Here is an 18,270-nt window from a genome sequence, read left to right as displayed (position 1 = left end):
TGATGTACAATATTTATTTATTTCGCGGCTATTTTAATTTCAAATTGTATTTAATTTCTCTTCCTTCTGTTGCGTTTAGTTACACGATTCTGGTTACGATCCAGGCAAAGCACTTCAGGCACTCGTTAAGTGTCCCGTTTCCAAGGGTATCGACAAAAAGTGGACAGAGGACGAAACAAAAAAATTCATTAAGGGCTTACGACAATTTGGAAAGAATTTCTTTCGAATACACAAAGATTTACTACCGCACAAAGAGACACCTGAATTGGTGGAATTTTACTATTTGTGGAAGAAGACACCGGGTGCCAATAATAATCGACCGCATCGTCGACGCCGGCAAAGTGCCTTGCGTCGCAATCGTGTCACACGCGCTAGTAATACACCTCCGAAGAAGGAGGATACACCGGAACCACAAACGGCGACGACGGCGTCAGCGACGGCAGATTCGACGCGCTCGTCGCCCGTTGTCTCCAAGGAGGAGAACAGTTCTCTAACCGAGGACGATATCAGCGAGTGCGACAGCGATTCCAGTCTGACAAACAAAAGGGATGAATCACCATCTAGAATGAGGACACGCAATAAACAGCAGCAGCAACAACAACAACAACAACAACAGAATAACAATATAAAAGAGCAAACACAAACACAACAGGTAGCGAATGGTAAACGACCCAAACGTGGTACTGAAACACCAGATACAGTGACGGCTGCAGATAGTCCAAAGACACCAACTAAAGGAGCAAACGCAAACGCAAACGCATCCGAAAACAATACGACAACGACGGTGGCGGCTAATAAGCGTAAAGGCGGTAAGCAGGATACGCCGAACAAGAAGAAGCGTACCGATGTGGACGGTAGCGCAGGTTCCGGCAGTGGTGGCGGTAGCGGCAGTGGCAGCGGCAGCGGCAGCGGCAGCGGCGATGTCACCGACGATGGCAGTCTTAGCAAAGACAGCGCCAAGCGCAAACGGCCCGATAGTCCGGCTGAGGAGAGCATGAACTCTGACAGTCGGCCTGATTCGGTGTTGGATGACGCTGAGTCGAATACGACAGATACTGTAGAACAGTCGCTGAAGGAGGGCAAGGATAGCTCAGGCGGTAAAGAGGATAGTGGTGCTGCAGATGGCGATTTGAAGGCCGATATAGTGGAGAAGTCTGAAAAGCCAGCTGAAGACACAAAAGAGACCATCAAGAATGATGACGAAGAAACGAACATCCAAGCGCCTGTCAGCGGACAGACGGCAATAGCAGCAACCGCAGACGACAGTACCGGCGTTGGCGCAAAAGATCCTCCTGCGCCAAATACAAATGATGAGGGCATGAATGTGGCCAGCGCTCCGCCAACACCAATGAAGGTACCTACAATAGCAACTGTAGAGGCGCTCAATGCTTCCATTGGCCGCGGCGAATTGTCAACTGAACGTAAGGACAAATCAGAAAAGATGGAGGTGTCTGAAAATAATGCTGCCGCCGCCGCCGCCGTCGCCGTCGCTGCCGCCGCCGCTGCAGCCGCTGATATGGCAAAGGAGCAAGAGATGATGAAGAAGATCGCCAATATGAAGCAGGAGTCAATGCAGCAGCAATTGCCACCGAACAGTTCCAACGCAAACATGCAAGACACCGCTATTTTCATTAAAAAGGAGCCTTTGGATGATTCCATGGATGCCACATGCAATCAAAACAGCAATGAGCCGCAAGATCTGAAAGTTAAGATAGAGATCAAAAACGAAGAGAGCAAAAGTAGCACTGGCATGCCGCCTACATCAATGGTTTCCTCTGCCAATGACATATCTGGTGGTAACGATGCGCCACCACCGCCAACACATATGCATATGCATCTCCCACCAGGTGGTCCACATCCACCACCCGGTTATATGTTGGAGGGACAGCTGAAGTATGGCCCACCACCGCAGCCACAATCGATGTCTAGTAATGACAACAACGCTCCGCCACCAACGGGCATGCCGTTAGGTGTACCGCCACCAACGCACAAATATCCTGGTGATATGGAATTGAAGTACAATGAGTCTGCTGCCGCAGCTGCTGCGGCGGCTGCAGCGGCTGGCATCAAATATGAGGGTGGCAAGTTTGGAATGCAAGATATTAAGTATCCCCCGCCGCCATTGGAGCACGCCATGAAGTACGGCACAGTACAAGAAATGCAGGCAGCAGCAGCTGCGGCGGCGGCTGCAGCGGCCGCGGGCAAATACGACATGAAATTCGCCATGGAGCAACAACAGGGCAAATATCCTGGTGACCTCTCGTTACATCAGCAACCACCAAAAGGTTTTCCTGGTGACCCAACAAAGATGCCTGACATGAAGGGATCAATGGTCTATCCCATCCCAAACGCGGAGAGCAAATACGCACCCCCACAAAACCAACCGGGAGACGCTGGTGGTATGAAGTATGGTGGCGGCACTCCACAAGATCAGCAGCCGCCTACACATGGTGCACCACCCGGTGCTACACCGCCACCTGGCATTGCAATGCCGAAGGCCCATTATCAACATGAAGTGCAGCACCCGATGCCTCGTTCAGCTTTTGAGTCCAGCCTAATGCTGAAGTATGGCGATCCGATGGCAGCCAAGTATGGTCCACCACAAGATTTGAAGTATCCCCCACCGCCGCAGGGCTCAAACGATGTGGGACCGATGAAACCCTCGCCATACGCGGAAAATCTCATCAAAGGCTCTCCATATGGCGCACCCGGTGAACCCGGTGGCCTCAAATATCCGCCATCGGAAAGTCCCATCGACGCATCCTCGCGGTCGACACCTGGACAGGATAGCCAGGGCAGTAACAGTAGCTCACAACCTTCATCACAGCAGCAACAATTCCACTCACCGCACCCATCTCCACACTTACCCTCCCCTGCAGGAGGCGGTTTACCACCAGGCATGCATCCACAAAATCTGGTATCTCCACATGGACCGCTGTCGCATGGTCAATTGAACGCTGGTCTGCCACCCGGTGCTGCTGGGCCTCCACCCAGCTCCTTACATCATCCTCATATGACGCCGCCTCCCAACAATTCTCAGCAAATGCAAGGCCCACATCCACAGTCGTCAGTTGCTTCATCAATGCCGCAGACTGCGGTCGGTGCACCTCCTCCATTGTCAACGGTGGCTCCCTCAGGTCTACATCCCCAACACCTCCCGCCCAGCCATATGCAGCAGTTACATCGCCAGCATCCAGATATGTCCGTTGGCATGCATCCGCACGCACCGATTCCGCTCAATTTGCAAGGTCATGATCCACGCGGTGGCCCACCGCCACCTACTCATCAATTGCCTCCGCAATCGCAGCAGTCCAGCACAGTGCGTACGCCATCGCCGGCGCAGCAACCGCAGCCGCGCAACTTGCATGAGGAGCGAATTGGCGTCAATAGTGGTCCACCCTCTGGCCAGCCGCGTGACCCGCCCACTTCGCAAGCGTCGATGCTGCCACAACAATCGCCGCATGCCCACCGTAGCTCCCCTCTCACCAGTATGCCGGGAAATCCACCACCCGGCCTTATTGGTCATCCCATGCCCATACATCCGCATTTGGCGCACTTGCCACCCGGTCATCCAGCGCATGCTGCCGTGGCTGGAGTTGGTCACCCTGGGCATCCAATGTTGACGCATTCTATGGCTGGCTTGGGTCCGGGTGCTGGTCCAATCGCGCTTCTAGCCGGGCCACCCTCGTTGACGGGTATGCCCGAGTCTGCGCTCAGTAGACGCACACCACCATCGCATATTCCACCACCGCATTCCTCGTCCGCGCCTCCACACTCGTCCGTTGCTGTCAGTATGTCTTCAACCACGACATCAGCCAGCAGCGCACTAAGCACGAACACTGTGCCATCATCTGCCTTTAGTCGCGCCAGCCCAAGCGTGCAAGGTCCCAATTCAAACATTGGAGGACCATCAAATGTCAGTGGTAGCGGCGGGCCCGGCAGCGGCGGTACACCTGGTGCTCAAGGAGCACATCGTTCAGGATCGCCCGCCTCGAGTGTGGGTAGTTTGAGCCGGCAGAGTCCGCTACATCCAGTACCGCAAAGCCCACTCAGCCATCATCCATCATCGTCGGCACTTTCGGCGGCCGCAGCAGCTGTGGCAGAGCGTGATCGTCATGCGCTTCTACGACAACAGTCCCCACACATGACACCTCCACCTGTGTCCAGCGCTTCCACACTGATGGCCAGCCCATTGAGCAAGGTGTACTGTCCACAGCCGAATCAGCGTGTACTAGGCACTTCACCGCCGCCACATTTGCGGCCCGGTGCCTCACCACCTGTCATCCGACATCCACAGATGCCATTGCCATTGCCATTGATTCCGCCAGGCGCTGGTATACAACAAATAGGCATGCATCCCGGTCAGTCGCCATATCCGCATCCGCTTTTGCATCCATCGATGTTCTACTCCCCGCACCACCACAACCCATTCAATTACGGTTACGGTCCGTATGGACCTGGCTTCCCGACAGCCTATATGAAGCCACCACCACCCGGTGGTCCACTTGATCCGGCATCAGTCTTGGGCGCGCATCACCCCGGCTTGCCAGGGCCGCCACCGACACGTCCTGACGATCCAGGGTTGGCAGCTGCAGCAGCGGCGGCGGCGGCCGAAAAACAAGCTGTGGTAGCACATCAAATCAAGCAGCAGCAACAACAGCATCAGCATCAACAACAACAGGCGGCAGCACAAGCGCAAGCGCAAGCACAAGCTCAGGCACAAGCCCAAGCCCAAGCCCAAGCCCAAGCGCAGGCGCAGGCGCAAGCGCAGGCACAAGCGCAAGCACAAGCACAAGCACAGGCACAAAATAAGCCACCAACACCAAAGACGCCGCAGGGCAACAACAGCAGTGGCGGAGGCCCGCCGGGCAGTTCACATTCGAACCCCACTGGGCTGCCGCCAGCTGGCTATCCAGGATCACATTTGGCCGGTTATCCGCCACCGCCGCACTCCTCGCCATTCCAGGATGGCCAACAAATGGGACTTAAGCCAACAACGCACATGGATGCGCTGCGAGCACATGCACATTCAGCTAATTTGGGTGGACCACATCATCCAACAGAGCCATGTAAGTGTTAGCTTTAATGCATTTTTTATTTGAAGTGTTTCTTAAAAATCGCAGCAATAAATTAATCGAGAAAAGTTTCACTTCCGTCGTGTGGCCCAGGCGTACTCACTTTAATTACAATTATAAATTAACATATTTTTTCTGATTTGCAGTACCAATCGATATTGAGCCCGATCCAGAGCCGGAAATACCCAGCCCCACGCAAAATATACCGCGTGGTCCTAGCCCCGAGGCCAAACCAGACGATACCGAATGTCATCGCTCGCAGTCAGCTATGTAAATTATGACTATTTAACAAGCATTTGACATATTTTTTAACAAAGCTATTTATTCACATTTGCAGATTTGTGCGTCACATCGATCGCGGTGATTATAATTCGTGTACGCGTACAGATTTGATTTTCAAACCAGTGACCGATTCCAAATTGGCGAGAAAGCGGGAAGAGCGTGACCGAAAACTGGCCGAAAAGGAACGTGAGCGACGTCAAGTGAGTGTTTCAACAGCAAACTACATACATTTAATACTCAAATGTTTGTCATACATATCCTGCAGCAACAACAGCAACAGCAACAACAGCAGCAGCAACAAGCGGTAGCCGCACAACAGGCCGCGCAACAAGCCAAATTGAAGGCCGAGCTGAAGCCCCCATACGCGGACACGCCAGCGCTGCGTCAATTATCCGAGTATGCAAGGCCGCATGTAGCATTCAGGTGGGTGTGACATATGTCGATTACGCAAATAATGCGAATTCTCAGTGCACCAAATATTTTGTTTTTCGATGAGTTCTATCAAACGTAATAGCGTCTAGGCAAATTGGAAAAAAAAAATGAAAGCAATAAAATTTACTAAATCTTTTTGTTTGTTTGAAAACAACTTTTGGCAAACATTTGCTACTACTGCAACCTTTCGTATCACTATCGAATTAAATACATAAACATACAAACATGAAAATTTCATATTTAACTTTAATCTAATTATTATTTTAATACTTAAACTTTTTGTTTTTTGTGTATATCTTACTTTTTTTTATACATTTTCACATTTACTTAGTTTGAGTTTAGATCGATTGCATATGACTGACTGTTCTGTGTATTACGACGCCATGAAATAATTTAAAGTTTATACGTATGTATTTTTTGAATTATTTCAGCCCTGTTGAACAGATGGTACCATATCATCACCCAATGGGGCCAATGTATAGTAGAGAGAGGTACAGTTGCCTAAAAACATTGTTAATTTACTAAACACAAATCGCTATAATAAATCGAGTAATACCAAATAGCTGCTTGACACATCTACATATACAGTGCCGGTAAAAAAAATAGCACTACCGCTATGAACTTTTCATTCCTATTTGAAAAATCTGAGAGCATCACAAGTTTCAGGCTTCTTCTGTTTTAACAGTTAGGTAATAAAAATCTCTTTTCAAGAGTGCTTCGTTTTGCTTGAAATAATAACGGTTCTCTCAACTTCAAGTAATTTGTTCGGTGGTACTCGATTTGAAGCGGTAAAAATAATAGCACTGGCTGCGCATTTCGTTTGAAAAATATCTTTCCTTTACATTTATTAAAAATTTTTCCGTGAATAAAGGTAAATATAATTTGTTTAATACCTCTGTTGTGTAAAAAGTTGAATTTTGTAAATTGTTTGAATAGTTATGGGACGTTGCAGCGCAGAAAAACGAGAAATTATAAAAAAACTAATTTCTCAAGGCAAAACTTATGCGGAAGTGGGCCGTACAGTTGGCTGTTCCAACAAAATGATCCGAAATGCATTAAAATTTGTTCCAAAACCAGAAACACGTGGACGCAAGCGGGCAATGTCACCCTTACTGGTCTGACGGCTTATTCGGCAAAGCCAAAAACACCCTTTTAGGCCAGCAACTGTACTTAGAAAGTAGCTTAATATCACGGCATGTGTAGAGACAGTTCGCTCCCGGCTTAGAGAGAATGGTTTAAAGTCGTGCACTCCCAGAAAGGTTCCTTTATTAACGAGTAAGCATTTGAAACAGCGTTTGAAGTTTGCAGAAGATCATTTGGACTGGCCGGTAGGGAAATGGAGGAACATTCTTTGGGCGGATGAAAGCAAAATTGTGCTCTATGGTGGCAAAGGTGGTCGAGACTACGTTAGGAGGCCCCAGAAAACTGAATTTGATCCCAAGTTCACTACAAAAACTCTTAAACACGGAGGTACTAGTATAATGGTGTGGGCTTGTTTTTCCTAGAATGGTGTAGGCCCTATATATTGGATCAAAGAAATCATGGATCAATATGTACACGTAAGAATATTAGAGGAAGTGATGTACCCTTAGGGCGAAGAGGAAATGCCATTAAGGTGGGTCTTTCAGCAGGACAATGACCCCAAACACACTAGTAGGAGGGCAAAAAAGTGGTTTGGGGATCATTTGATCAATGTTATGGAGTGGCCTGCACAGTCGCCTGATCTCAATCCAATTGAGAACCTCTGGACTGCGGTCAAGATGGCAGTTCATGATGCCAGACCAACCAGTAAAGAAGCACTTTGGGAGGCAGTTAAAGATTCCTGGAGCAAGATTCCAAAAAAGAAATGTCAGGACCTTGTTGACTCCATGCCAAGACGTTGTGCGGCCGTTATTAAAAATAAAGGACATGCTACTAAGTATTAATCTGGAGCCTAATATTTATGTACATACACTTCTAAATGAAAAATTAAGAGTTTACATTTTATTTTAGTTTCTAAGGGCATAACTAATTCTTAGTGCTATTTTTTTTACCGCCATATTTTGAATACTTCCATATAAATACTTAAAAAAATTTGGCGATGCATTAAATTAAGTTTAATTTTTTTTTCATTTAGTGTGGAATAATATGATAAGTTTGTTAGAGAAATAAAAAGATACTAGAAGTAAAATTATTTGGAGTTTTCCTTTGATAGACATCATAGTACCTCACAGTGCTATTATTTTTACCGGCACTGTATATCTACCGCCATACCTCATGCTGAACTATCTATGTATTTTGCATTAAAATCCTATATTAAATTACTTAAGCTATGCTAAAATTATAACCCATTTATTGAAATGCATATTGTGTTCGCTTAAATAGCTATCGAAAAGTTGTACATGCCAGAAGATAATACTGAAATTTTTAATATTGAAATCAAAATGCATTTTAAAAAGTAAATGTACCTTAAACTTCGTGCAAGCGCTAAATATATTTGATGCTGAATTAACTAAAGTTGTGCTGGCATGTATGATTTATGTACATATTTTTTTATTATTATTTTGTATACCTATTTTGTTATAATTTTCTTTTTCACTTGCATTCGCTGCAATATTTTGCTTATCCTACATCGCATGCATATTCACTGTTTAAAAATGCGCTTAATCCTATTTTTTTGTGCTACATCCATTTTGTCATTCATCATCATGCCATCATCCACTGTGTGCCAAAATATCCTTCGTCTTCTGCCCTATCCAATGCAAAAACTCTAATTTTTAGGGTTTCCTTTTATACTACTCGATTTCGCGTTTATCGCATATAGAAACAGCATTAATTTTATTTTAATTTTTTTAGAGAATTGGAGGAAATAAAGAACGCACAGGCTGCAGCTGCCAGTCAGTCACGTCTTGATCCACATTGGATGGAATATTACAGACGGTAAGTGTGGCGGCGGCGGCGGCTTTGAAGTAATCAGCGCACTTGAACGTTTTAATATCATACACCTTCTTTCTTCTTCTCTTTTTTATGAACAGTGGCATGCATCCATCACAGTTTCCGTTGTACGCCAATCCTGCTGCTATATCACAAATGGAGCGTGAACGTTTGGGTATACCGCCACCGCATCATGTCGGCTTAGACCCTAGCGAACATATGGTAAATATTAGCAATGATTTATCAAATTTATTTATTACAAAAGTCAAAGAAGAAAAAGCAAAAACAAGCGTACAAATAAAAATGCATCGACATCCAAAATATGTCATCAAATTCATAGTTATTGCATTATTGTTACCTCAAAATTATTTGATATCCAACATTTTTTATCATAGCATACGTACGTCAATATCGTATCATACAATCTCACATATCGTATCGTACCAAACCAATTTAAAATATATCAAATCGAACTTTCAATCGTATTTGGAAGAAAATTTCAAAATTTGCGAATTAACCTGAACAAAAAGTAAAAAAAAAAAAAAACTGAACAAGCAAAAGTGTGTGTGTGTGCGTGTGTCTGTGTCTGAGTACGTGCCATCATTTCTAACAATCGCTCGGCCATTTGATAAAAATTCGTCTAATAAATTTTATAGCTTAATAATTGGCAATACTTTTATGTAAAAGATTAACCCTCTAAGGCGCAATATAACTGAAGAAATTATTGAATTTAAAATTCCACGCCCTAATGCCGTATTTTCACTGACAGAGTTGATATGACGGAGTTTGACCAATAAAAAAAAAAAAATCTCGTGCCATTATAACAATAAAAAATAGTCATTGTCCACATTTTTAACGGGCGCTAATTTTTTGTCATTTCAATGTTTGGTGAAACTTCGGCATAAGCCATTATTTCATTATTGCATTAATGTCTGTTTGCAAGTTTGTATGAATTATTTTGTGTCTCGCCATGTCTCACCACAGTTCATCTGAGTGTTTGTGCCATTAAATTCGAAGGCATCTTGTGTGTATATGTTGTCTTGTAATACATTTTTTATTTCATATTAATCATTGTAAACTCATTTGTTGGACTCGTTAACTCTTAGACATTAAATTTAATTGGCTTTTGCACCACGTTGCCCGCCATATTTTATTCAATTCATGATTAACAACTAATCATTAGCTTAACATTTAAAATGCATCCAGTATTCATTTTCAAAAAATCATAATGGAATTCATTGAAATAATTTTTTCCGATTTTTCAAAAAATAACGCAACAAATAAAAAAATAAAAAATTTGCCAAAAAAAAATCAAACGATTGCAAATACACACTCAAAACAATTCGCTACGTTTTTGAAAATTTAAAATTTCAGATACGATTGACGAGAGAATATCATGCACACTCTCATACTCATTTACATTTGCCTTTGCCTTCACAGCCGCAACCACCGGAGGCCGGATTTCAACTGCCACGTGAGTTTGTATATAAAATACGTGCCAGCGATTCATATCGCACTGGCCATTTGTATATGTTTTCTCACAAACATTTTTTTTTTCGTTTCATTTATTTCTCCTTGCATATGTCCGGTGTAACAACAGCGAATGTTGGCCAATATCCACGCCCAAGTATGCTTATGCCTAGAGAGCCGGATGTTCTGCTGCGCATGTCCTACGCCGATCAGCTTCAGGTTTCTCCTTATTTTGTTAAATAAATAACATCATTAATTGCATAAATATAGTATTTACAGGCTGCTGAATTCCAGCGACAGTCACTGCACGAACAGTACTTTAGGTGAGTACAAAATTATTTATGTTGTTACTTAAGTGAATATGTAATGCGGTCGAAGACAGTTTACAGTGCGTTTCAAAATATTACGTTGAGCGTAATTTTGGGTTAATATATTGCTTTCATTTGCATACATATAAGTAGGTGGAACAAATGTGTCTGAAAGCTAAAAAGCGTAGAAGCTCAAAAATATCGATCGTATCGGCAAAATGTCGATGTGAAAAGAAATAGGCTTATAACTGTATCGATCACTCCAGTTCGCAATACAAATATTTTGTTGTCATATTTTATAAATAAAACAATGAATAAGAATTTCCTTGATTTGGAAAGGGAAGAAATTAACTCGCTGTTCAAACGGCGGAATGCCCTGAAAAATTTGATCAAAATGGCGAATTAGAATTAGAAGAATTAAAGCAATCAGTAAAAATAAAGAAAAATAAAGAAATTGTGTGATAAAATAATGAAATATAACTATTAAATTTACTCTTCGAGTAGGGTTTTCCCAAAAAGCATAGAATATAATTGCCATGTAAAACTAGTCCGGTCATCTATTTACTTACCTCGTCATCGGTAATGCATCGCCATTCTAACTCGGATGAAAATCCCATTTAAACTGAATGTTAGAGGCCATCAAAGACCAAATTACCATTTCTATAAAAAGGCATGAACGAGGACTTGCAAATAAACGGAGCCAAAATTCATTTAAGACGTAACATGGCCGTACAAGACTCTTAAGTGACTAATGCATGTATTTGTTCTTGAGCATACTAAGCTGTTTAGCGAAATCTACGGCAAAAAATGAAGAAACACGCGAACAATTGACCAATGAAGCCTACTCACATAACAAAAGGATATAAAAGCTTATTTTTGTTCAATATAAATTAGGAGTAGGTTATGTGGTGGTTACGGTGACCATATTAACCAACGTAAAATAAAGGACTTTTTTTTTTAAATGATTTGGGAATACTTACATACAACTTATATGTTAAAGTACCTTACCCATATCGTAATTTAAATTAGATATTTGCCAGTTAATTAACCGATTCCGAAAAATGAAGCCAAATCCTTTTCAAGGACTTCGCCATCCTTTGCTGCCAAAATGCGTTTACCATAATTCATACTGCACGCCGAAGCCAGCACACAGTGGTTCAAAATTGGAATTTAATGTTCATAATTCACCGTAGTCTTCATTTTTCAACCAATTTTTACTAAAACAAAAAAAAAAAATTTATTTTGCTGAAAATTTTTTGTGGAAAATGTTTTGGGGAACCATACAATTGTTTTCAACTAGTCGTTGTTATGTACAATTTATTAACTGGAACAGGAGAAGACATTTTCTTCAAAATTGCCAGCATTTTGCACTAAAAAATTAAAACAATAAAATAAAAATTCACAAATCAGGCTCAACTGGTCTCTTGCAAATATTATAAGCTTTCATAAAAAAAATTATCAAATTAAGTGAAAAACATGAAGGCTCCAGTGAATTACGAACACTAAATGCCAGTTTTGAACCACTGTGCAGTAGGGGGTTTATTGTTCTCTTTCAGTGGTACTTGAAACTCAGCGTGCAACACGATCTTGGGCACAACTTTCCCTATGCTTTATAGATTGTGCAAAGATGACCTATTAAATAAAAATCCTTAAGTGGGGTTATTTTATTTTTATTTTTCTGTGTTTAAAAATTTACCTCAGAAAAATGTAGAGCTGATTTAAAGGACAGTTTAAGAAATAAAGGACAAAAAGCGTCTTTATTTTGAAAAAAATTATAAAGGACAGGGGGTTAAAATAAAGGACTGTCCTTTAAAATAATGCGCAGATTTTGTTCGATAAAATGAAAACACATGAGTGCTTTACAAAAGTTTTTACCTTTAATTTTTTAAACTCTAAAACCCCTTGGGCCCGCATTTTAATACTTCTAGAAGATAGAGAACGTTTTGCTTTATGATTGTTCATTATTAATTTATATATCAGAATGCTAATGCCATGTCTGTCTGTCCGTCCATCCGCTGACGTTCTTCACTTGTTTCATTTGCATTATTTTGAAACACACTGTAAAGACTGTCCCACGAGTCTTAGCTGATGCATTGCCTCGATTCGCTTTATTTTCAAAAGAAAGCCAAATTTTAAATTATGCATTATGAGGCTCTACTTCAGCTTACCGAACGCACCGCATCGCCTGACACAGAGAATGGCCGACAGACCTTGAATGCTTACCGCTAAATTAAAATAAATGCATATGTACATAACAATTCACAAACTTGATCAACAAATAGTGAAGCAATTGCTGCTCGCTTGTATGTATATAAATTTAGAGCATAACAAGTTGCCAACAATTAACAAAACAACCACAAAAACCACAATTAAATTGTATTGCCGCCCCCATATTCAGCATATTTTTGTATTTCCATTCCAAATAAATATACATACTTACATATTTTTAGGTCAATTTATGTTTAACTATCCACCATTTTGTGTGTAATTGTGTCAATTTTGAATTTGTTTTTTTGTTTCGTTTTGTGTATTTTTTTAACAGACAAAGGCCCAGGTAAATGGACCAGTATGGTAGAACGTTTTATAGTATGCGTTAAGTTTTAAAATAAAAAAAATAAAAAAACTGAAGAAAAGGAAAACATACATAAATAAAAAAGCGCCAGTTGTGTGGGTAGCGTGCTGCTTATATGTAAATAAAGCGTGCAGCGTGCTACGTGCGCTCAATCGTTCTACCAAGCAACATCTTTAAACAACTACAACTACAACAACAACAGCAACATCAACTACTACGACACGCAGCAAAGCAAGCAAATTTATGCGTGTCAATCCATTTCGGTACACTCCTAATCTACACTACCATTCGACTCCACTTTTTCACTTCACTCGCATCGAACCTGCGCGTCACTTGGAGTAAAGTTAAGCCACATTATCTCTGATGAAATGTACCATCATTTGTTCGCGTCTTGATTGCCATTCATTGTTTGTTTGTTTTCAAGATTGAACAACGTCAATGTGCGTGCGCTCAATGTGAAGTACATTTCATTTGTGTAATGCTTAATTTTAGGCAATTTATGTAATTGTCACAATTGTTGACAATTTCCCTTCAAAAGTTAGTATACTTCTACTTATATTATATTTGCTATTTCTTATTGTCTACTTATATATGTATGTATATATAGTTCTGTAAATGAACTAATGCAATTACGAAATTCATTCGGTATTCTTAGTATTTAATGTGTATAAGCTTACATGAAAACTGCTGAGCGGCATAAAAATTGTTGCAGCTTAAATTTTATGTAAAACAATGTACATGTGCATATATTGGTATATTCTGATATTATGATGTATTACCAATGTCTCATAAATTAACGTAATAATTAATTTTTGTCAGTAAAATTTTTTTATTGCGTTTTTAGCTTTGCATTGGCACAGCTAAATTTGCTCATTTTTTTGTTTTGGAGTTACATATGTACATGTATCGATATAAGTTGATCATACTATTTAAATTAATGCATATTTATTGCAATAAATATACTACTCTATACTAACATTTTCCAATATTCACACTTTCCCTACAGAAATCAACTGCGTTAGTCCTTACTTGGGATGAATAACACAAAAATTTATCAGAAATAAAACAACATTATTGAGTATGCAATCAAAGATTGGACAACTACAAATCAAACTAAAAACTAAAGAGCAATGACGTACTATAACGGACACGGAAAACGGAACTAACTGGAAATGCATTCGGAGCATATATATAAAAAATGCGAATATCTTGTTTTAGGATCACAAATGTACATAGTATACACTACACTCAAATTTACAAGCACAACTCTATTGACGCTTATGAGTATGTTAACTCGAAGAAAAACGGAACAACAATAGGTCACATAAATTGAACATGAATTTTGCCTACCGTACATACAATTGTAGATTTCAAAAAAAAAGCGTAGTTCAACGAGAATATAAATTAGTGACAAAAACATGATTGCACAGTTATGCGTATGTGGTATATTTTGTAGGTTACTTAATGTAAATTTATACATACAATTTTGTACAATAGATACATATATTTTATTTTTTTTTTTGTAAACGAGTTTTGTAATAAAGCCTTTTGAAGATAAAGTAGGCGACGTGCAAGCCGTTAATTAGGCAAATTAGGTTTTCATTGAAATATTTTATGTATGTACATATGTACATTGGCGAGTAATCATTTAGAAGAAAGAACCAGCTATGCATACAAAAACAACAGACAACTAATTAGCTGATTTCGTCATTGAATTTATCTAGCAAGCGACGAGACCGTTGGCTTGGGTCTAGTAGCAGCTTTATGCATTTGTATAAAAAATACGCTTACGATTGGATTTTGGCATTAACTACATTTGATTTACATACATACTTAAAAAAAAAGCAATAGTTATAAATAAATGTTGCAATCAAGATATTTCGCTAGAGTTATGATGGTACAAATGAACTTGGAATTTAGTTTTCCTCAAGACAAAAGCTTGTGCACTACATACACACTTACTGCATCATATACATATATACACACCTAGGTATATATATATATATATAGATATGTCTTAAGTTCATTATAGCAGGCAAACTAAAATATAATTATGTAAAACTAAATAGCCATGACAGCAAATTGTCTAAAAAGTACTTTTGATAATTAGTTTTTATTTGTACGTAGTCGAGCAGCATTAAGGAGTAGGCGAATTATGGAATTGTGGCATATATAGTAAACAGTTATACATACAAACATACATACATGCATATGTACACATATATTATGCGAAACATATGTGTACACAAACTCAAAACAGTTATGTAAATAGCAACATTTTAATGATGAACAAATATTTAAGGCAAGTCTTTTTGTTTGCCATTTTTAATAGTATTTTGTTAGTTTAAATTCTACCTTTTCTTTGTTTGTGTGAAAGTTTTTTTTATTAAAAACAAATATTTATTTATAGTGCTTTAGTATTATTTGTATATTTCTTTCGATATTTAAAATTATATTGAACAAGTTTTAACATAGAGTGTAAAAAAAAAAAAATAAATGGCACTCATAAAAAAAAATAATAATAATTCAAAATTAAACTAGCCTAAAATTATGAGCTGTTGCTGAGTACATATAAGTTTAAGTTAAAAGTATATATTAAATGTAGAAAAGAAAATGTGAGTAAGCGCAGTGCGATTTGTAATTTGTATGCTGCTAATATTTTGGCTATTGACTGTAAGAGTATGTAGTAATCAAAAAAAATATATATACTTACATATATATCGTATTATAAATGATTAGTCAAAGCGGAAAGTTTAACAATAAAAATTTAGTGACAGCTGACAGGAAATTGAGAACGCGGTATGTACATATAGATATATATCTGATGAATGATAAGCATTTTAAGCAATGAATCTACATAGTAAGGAGAGGTCCCGAAATTTTTTTCGTTTCTTTGTATATTAAACTTGCAGTAATCTAATTAAATTTTCATGCTTAAACAACGGCGTGAAACTGTCTTGGGCGCATACGTCATGTTGGTCGTTCATGGGTTAAATTTGCAAGTATATGAAATTAAGGGCCGATTACTCAATGTAAAATACATACTGCAGATTAAGCATCGTTATCGACGTGATCGATTCCATAACATACATATAACAGGGAGTCGATAACGTCGATAACGATGTTTAACCTATACATTCAGTAACCGGCCCTAAGAATATACATACATATATACATACAGAAGGTGAAAAAATGAAATGATCATAGGCAATGTTGCAACAGAAAGTCTCAAAGTTAACTCCTTGGAAGCTATTAGTAAAAGAATTTGTACCAAATGTTGGTTAATATCACGCAGTTAAACTAATATGAACTTCATAAGCAAAATAAAAACGTTACAACTTATGTTACATATGTACTTCGGAAAATTGTGTTGTAAGAATAAGTTGTCATGCGCCAATACCCAGAAGATAATTAGGTGGGCCTTCTGAAGTGAAGCCATTCTAAAATTGGGGATTTACTGTGTCCATTTATTCAGACACCTATACAAATTTCACCACAATGACTTCTGCAGATACTGCTAGAACGAAGAAGAGCTAGAAACGATCAGGCATTTGGAGCTATCACTTTGTACATCATAGTACGTAAAATAGGTACGAACGTAACATATTCTTTGAATACATTCGTTCGTAGCAATTAGGATTAAAGGTTCATATTTTCATAGATTTTACGACAATGAAACCACGATGGATTCTGTGGTAGCCTCGGTTTACTCGGTGCTTGCCCTGCATTCTGAGTACAAGGTCATTAAACGATTTAAGCGTAACTTGAATGATAAGCAGTAGAAGAACCAATCTGTCAGACTAATAATGATTTATTGAACTTAAATCTTACCAATTTTTGATTCAAAATCCATCTGGTAAGGCAAGTCGCATGAAAGAGGCGTAATTTTTCTATTATCAGCTTATTTTTGAGCGTTGTCTTTCGAACCATTACAGTTAGAGGCCACTTTACGGACATATTTTTGAACCAAAATGCCTGTAATTTAATACAAGCCAACTCTTACTTCGAGATGTGTAAAACAGAAATTTCACATTTTAAGTTTAGCTGACACTTGATTCACCCTTTTTTTCTCGCCTAAGTTAACCACTTCATTTTGCCAGCTACTGTATGCATTTGTGATTTTATGTATGTGCAAATTTTTAACGATGTTTCTCTAGTAAAAAGGGGGGAAAAAATACATTACAAATTTGAAATGCATATAACCGCAGCTGCATTCGATTTTTTCGATTCACTTCAAAGATGGACAAATTTTTGTATGGTTTTAAAAATGTAGTAGATAAATGAACATAAAATGCTTTAAAATTACACGCTCTTCATTGCCAAGGACACACAACTCATTTAAGCTTAACTAAGGAATTAAATTTATATTATGTATGTATGTATCCAAATACCATGAAAAGAAAAAAAATCGCCGTAAATATTTTTTGTTTTTGTTCTTTCGTGTGGTCATAAATTTTAATTTAACTTTTTGAAATTGCGTAAAATTTCACTTGTGTAACACTCTGAAGGCAAGCAAGTGACATCAGCTTATATTTTGCTCTTTCACATAACTAAGAAAAATAGATACACAAAAAGCATTCAAAGAGAAATTAAAAAAAGTAGCTATTGTAACAAAAGGAAGATACAAAAATAAAGTGTTATTAAAATAAAAAGCGAACGCCAGTTTAGCTATGAGCTCTTACTGCAGCATTAAAAAAAAAAAAAAAAAATAACAGCAAATTAAAATAGTGTAAACACAGCACCAATTTAAAACAACAAATACTACGTATATACATACATATGTACATACATACGTATATATAGTACATTATGTACTCATATTCATATATTTTTATTTTAAGGTCCCAGCACCGCAACTAGGCTAAAATGTATAGCAAACATGTACTTTATAAGCAATTATTATAAAAAAATTAATATTTTACAATTAATAACTAACTATGTATGCTAGTTATTATGAAGAAAAATAAATTGTAATTATTGTAGTGACTAACATTATTGTGAAAGCGTAACAAAATACAACATTAAAACAAAAAAAAAAAAAAAACTTAACTAAACCCATTGTTTGTAAGGATTTTGAGTTAGAACAAAATTAAACAGGTAAAAAGAAAATATCGAAAAAAGCTTATTTGAATTTTGAATTGAGTTAATAGTTTACAAAAACAAACTTTATTGAATATCACAAAAACAATTTACTTTTACGCATATATATATATATATA

At 38.9% G+C, this 18,270-nt stretch overlaps 1 protein-coding gene across 8 annotated transcripts in view; it reads left to right on the top strand.

Annotated features, from left to right (window-relative positions):
- Window positions 1-14,880, top strand: part of LOC118747881 (arginine-glutamic acid dipeptide repeats protein) — a 60,793-nt gene extending 45,913 nt beyond the window's left edge. For 4 of the 8 annotated variants that reach the window (XM_036482079.1, XM_036482078.1, XM_036482080.1 and 1 more), the window contains 12 exons: window positions 80-5,069; window positions 5,222-5,345; window positions 5,413-5,557; window positions 5,623-5,780; window positions 6,221-6,280; window positions 8,625-8,708; window positions 8,804-8,924; window positions 10,077-10,176; window positions 10,303-10,391; window positions 10,443-10,495; window positions 13,023-13,589; window positions 14,059-14,880. In XM_036482079.1, coding sequence (XP_036337972.1) covers window positions 80-5,069; window positions 5,222-5,345; window positions 5,413-5,557; window positions 5,623-5,780; window positions 6,221-6,280; window positions 8,625-8,708; window positions 8,804-8,924; window positions 10,077-10,176; window positions 10,303-10,391; window positions 10,443-10,495; window positions 13,023-13,038 — 5,940 coding nt within the window. In that variant the 3' untranslated portion in view covers window positions 13,039-13,589; window positions 14,059-14,880. The remainder of the gene's footprint in view (window positions 1-79; window positions 5,070-5,221; window positions 5,346-5,412; window positions 5,558-5,622; window positions 5,781-6,220; window positions 6,281-8,624; window positions 8,709-8,803; window positions 8,925-10,076; window positions 10,177-10,302; window positions 10,392-10,442; window positions 10,496-13,022; window positions 13,590-14,058) is intronic. The other 4 variants (XM_036482083.1, XM_036482081.1, XM_036482082.1 and 1 more) reach the window with 3 other exon arrangements.
- Window positions 14,881-18,270: the final 3,390 nt, after the last annotated feature.

The sequence above is a fragment of the Rhagoletis pomonella genome, unplaced genomic scaffold (genome assembly GCF_013731165.1).
Source record: "Rhagoletis pomonella isolate Grant_MI unplaced genomic scaffold, Rhpom_1.0 Rhpom_scaffold_00012, whole genome shotgun sequence".
Classification (NCBI taxonomy): Eukaryota; Metazoa; Arthropoda; class Insecta; order Diptera; family Tephritidae; genus Rhagoletis; species Rhagoletis pomonella.
Note: the sequence above shows the minus strand (reverse complement) of the source record. Positions and strands in the feature narration are given on the sequence as shown.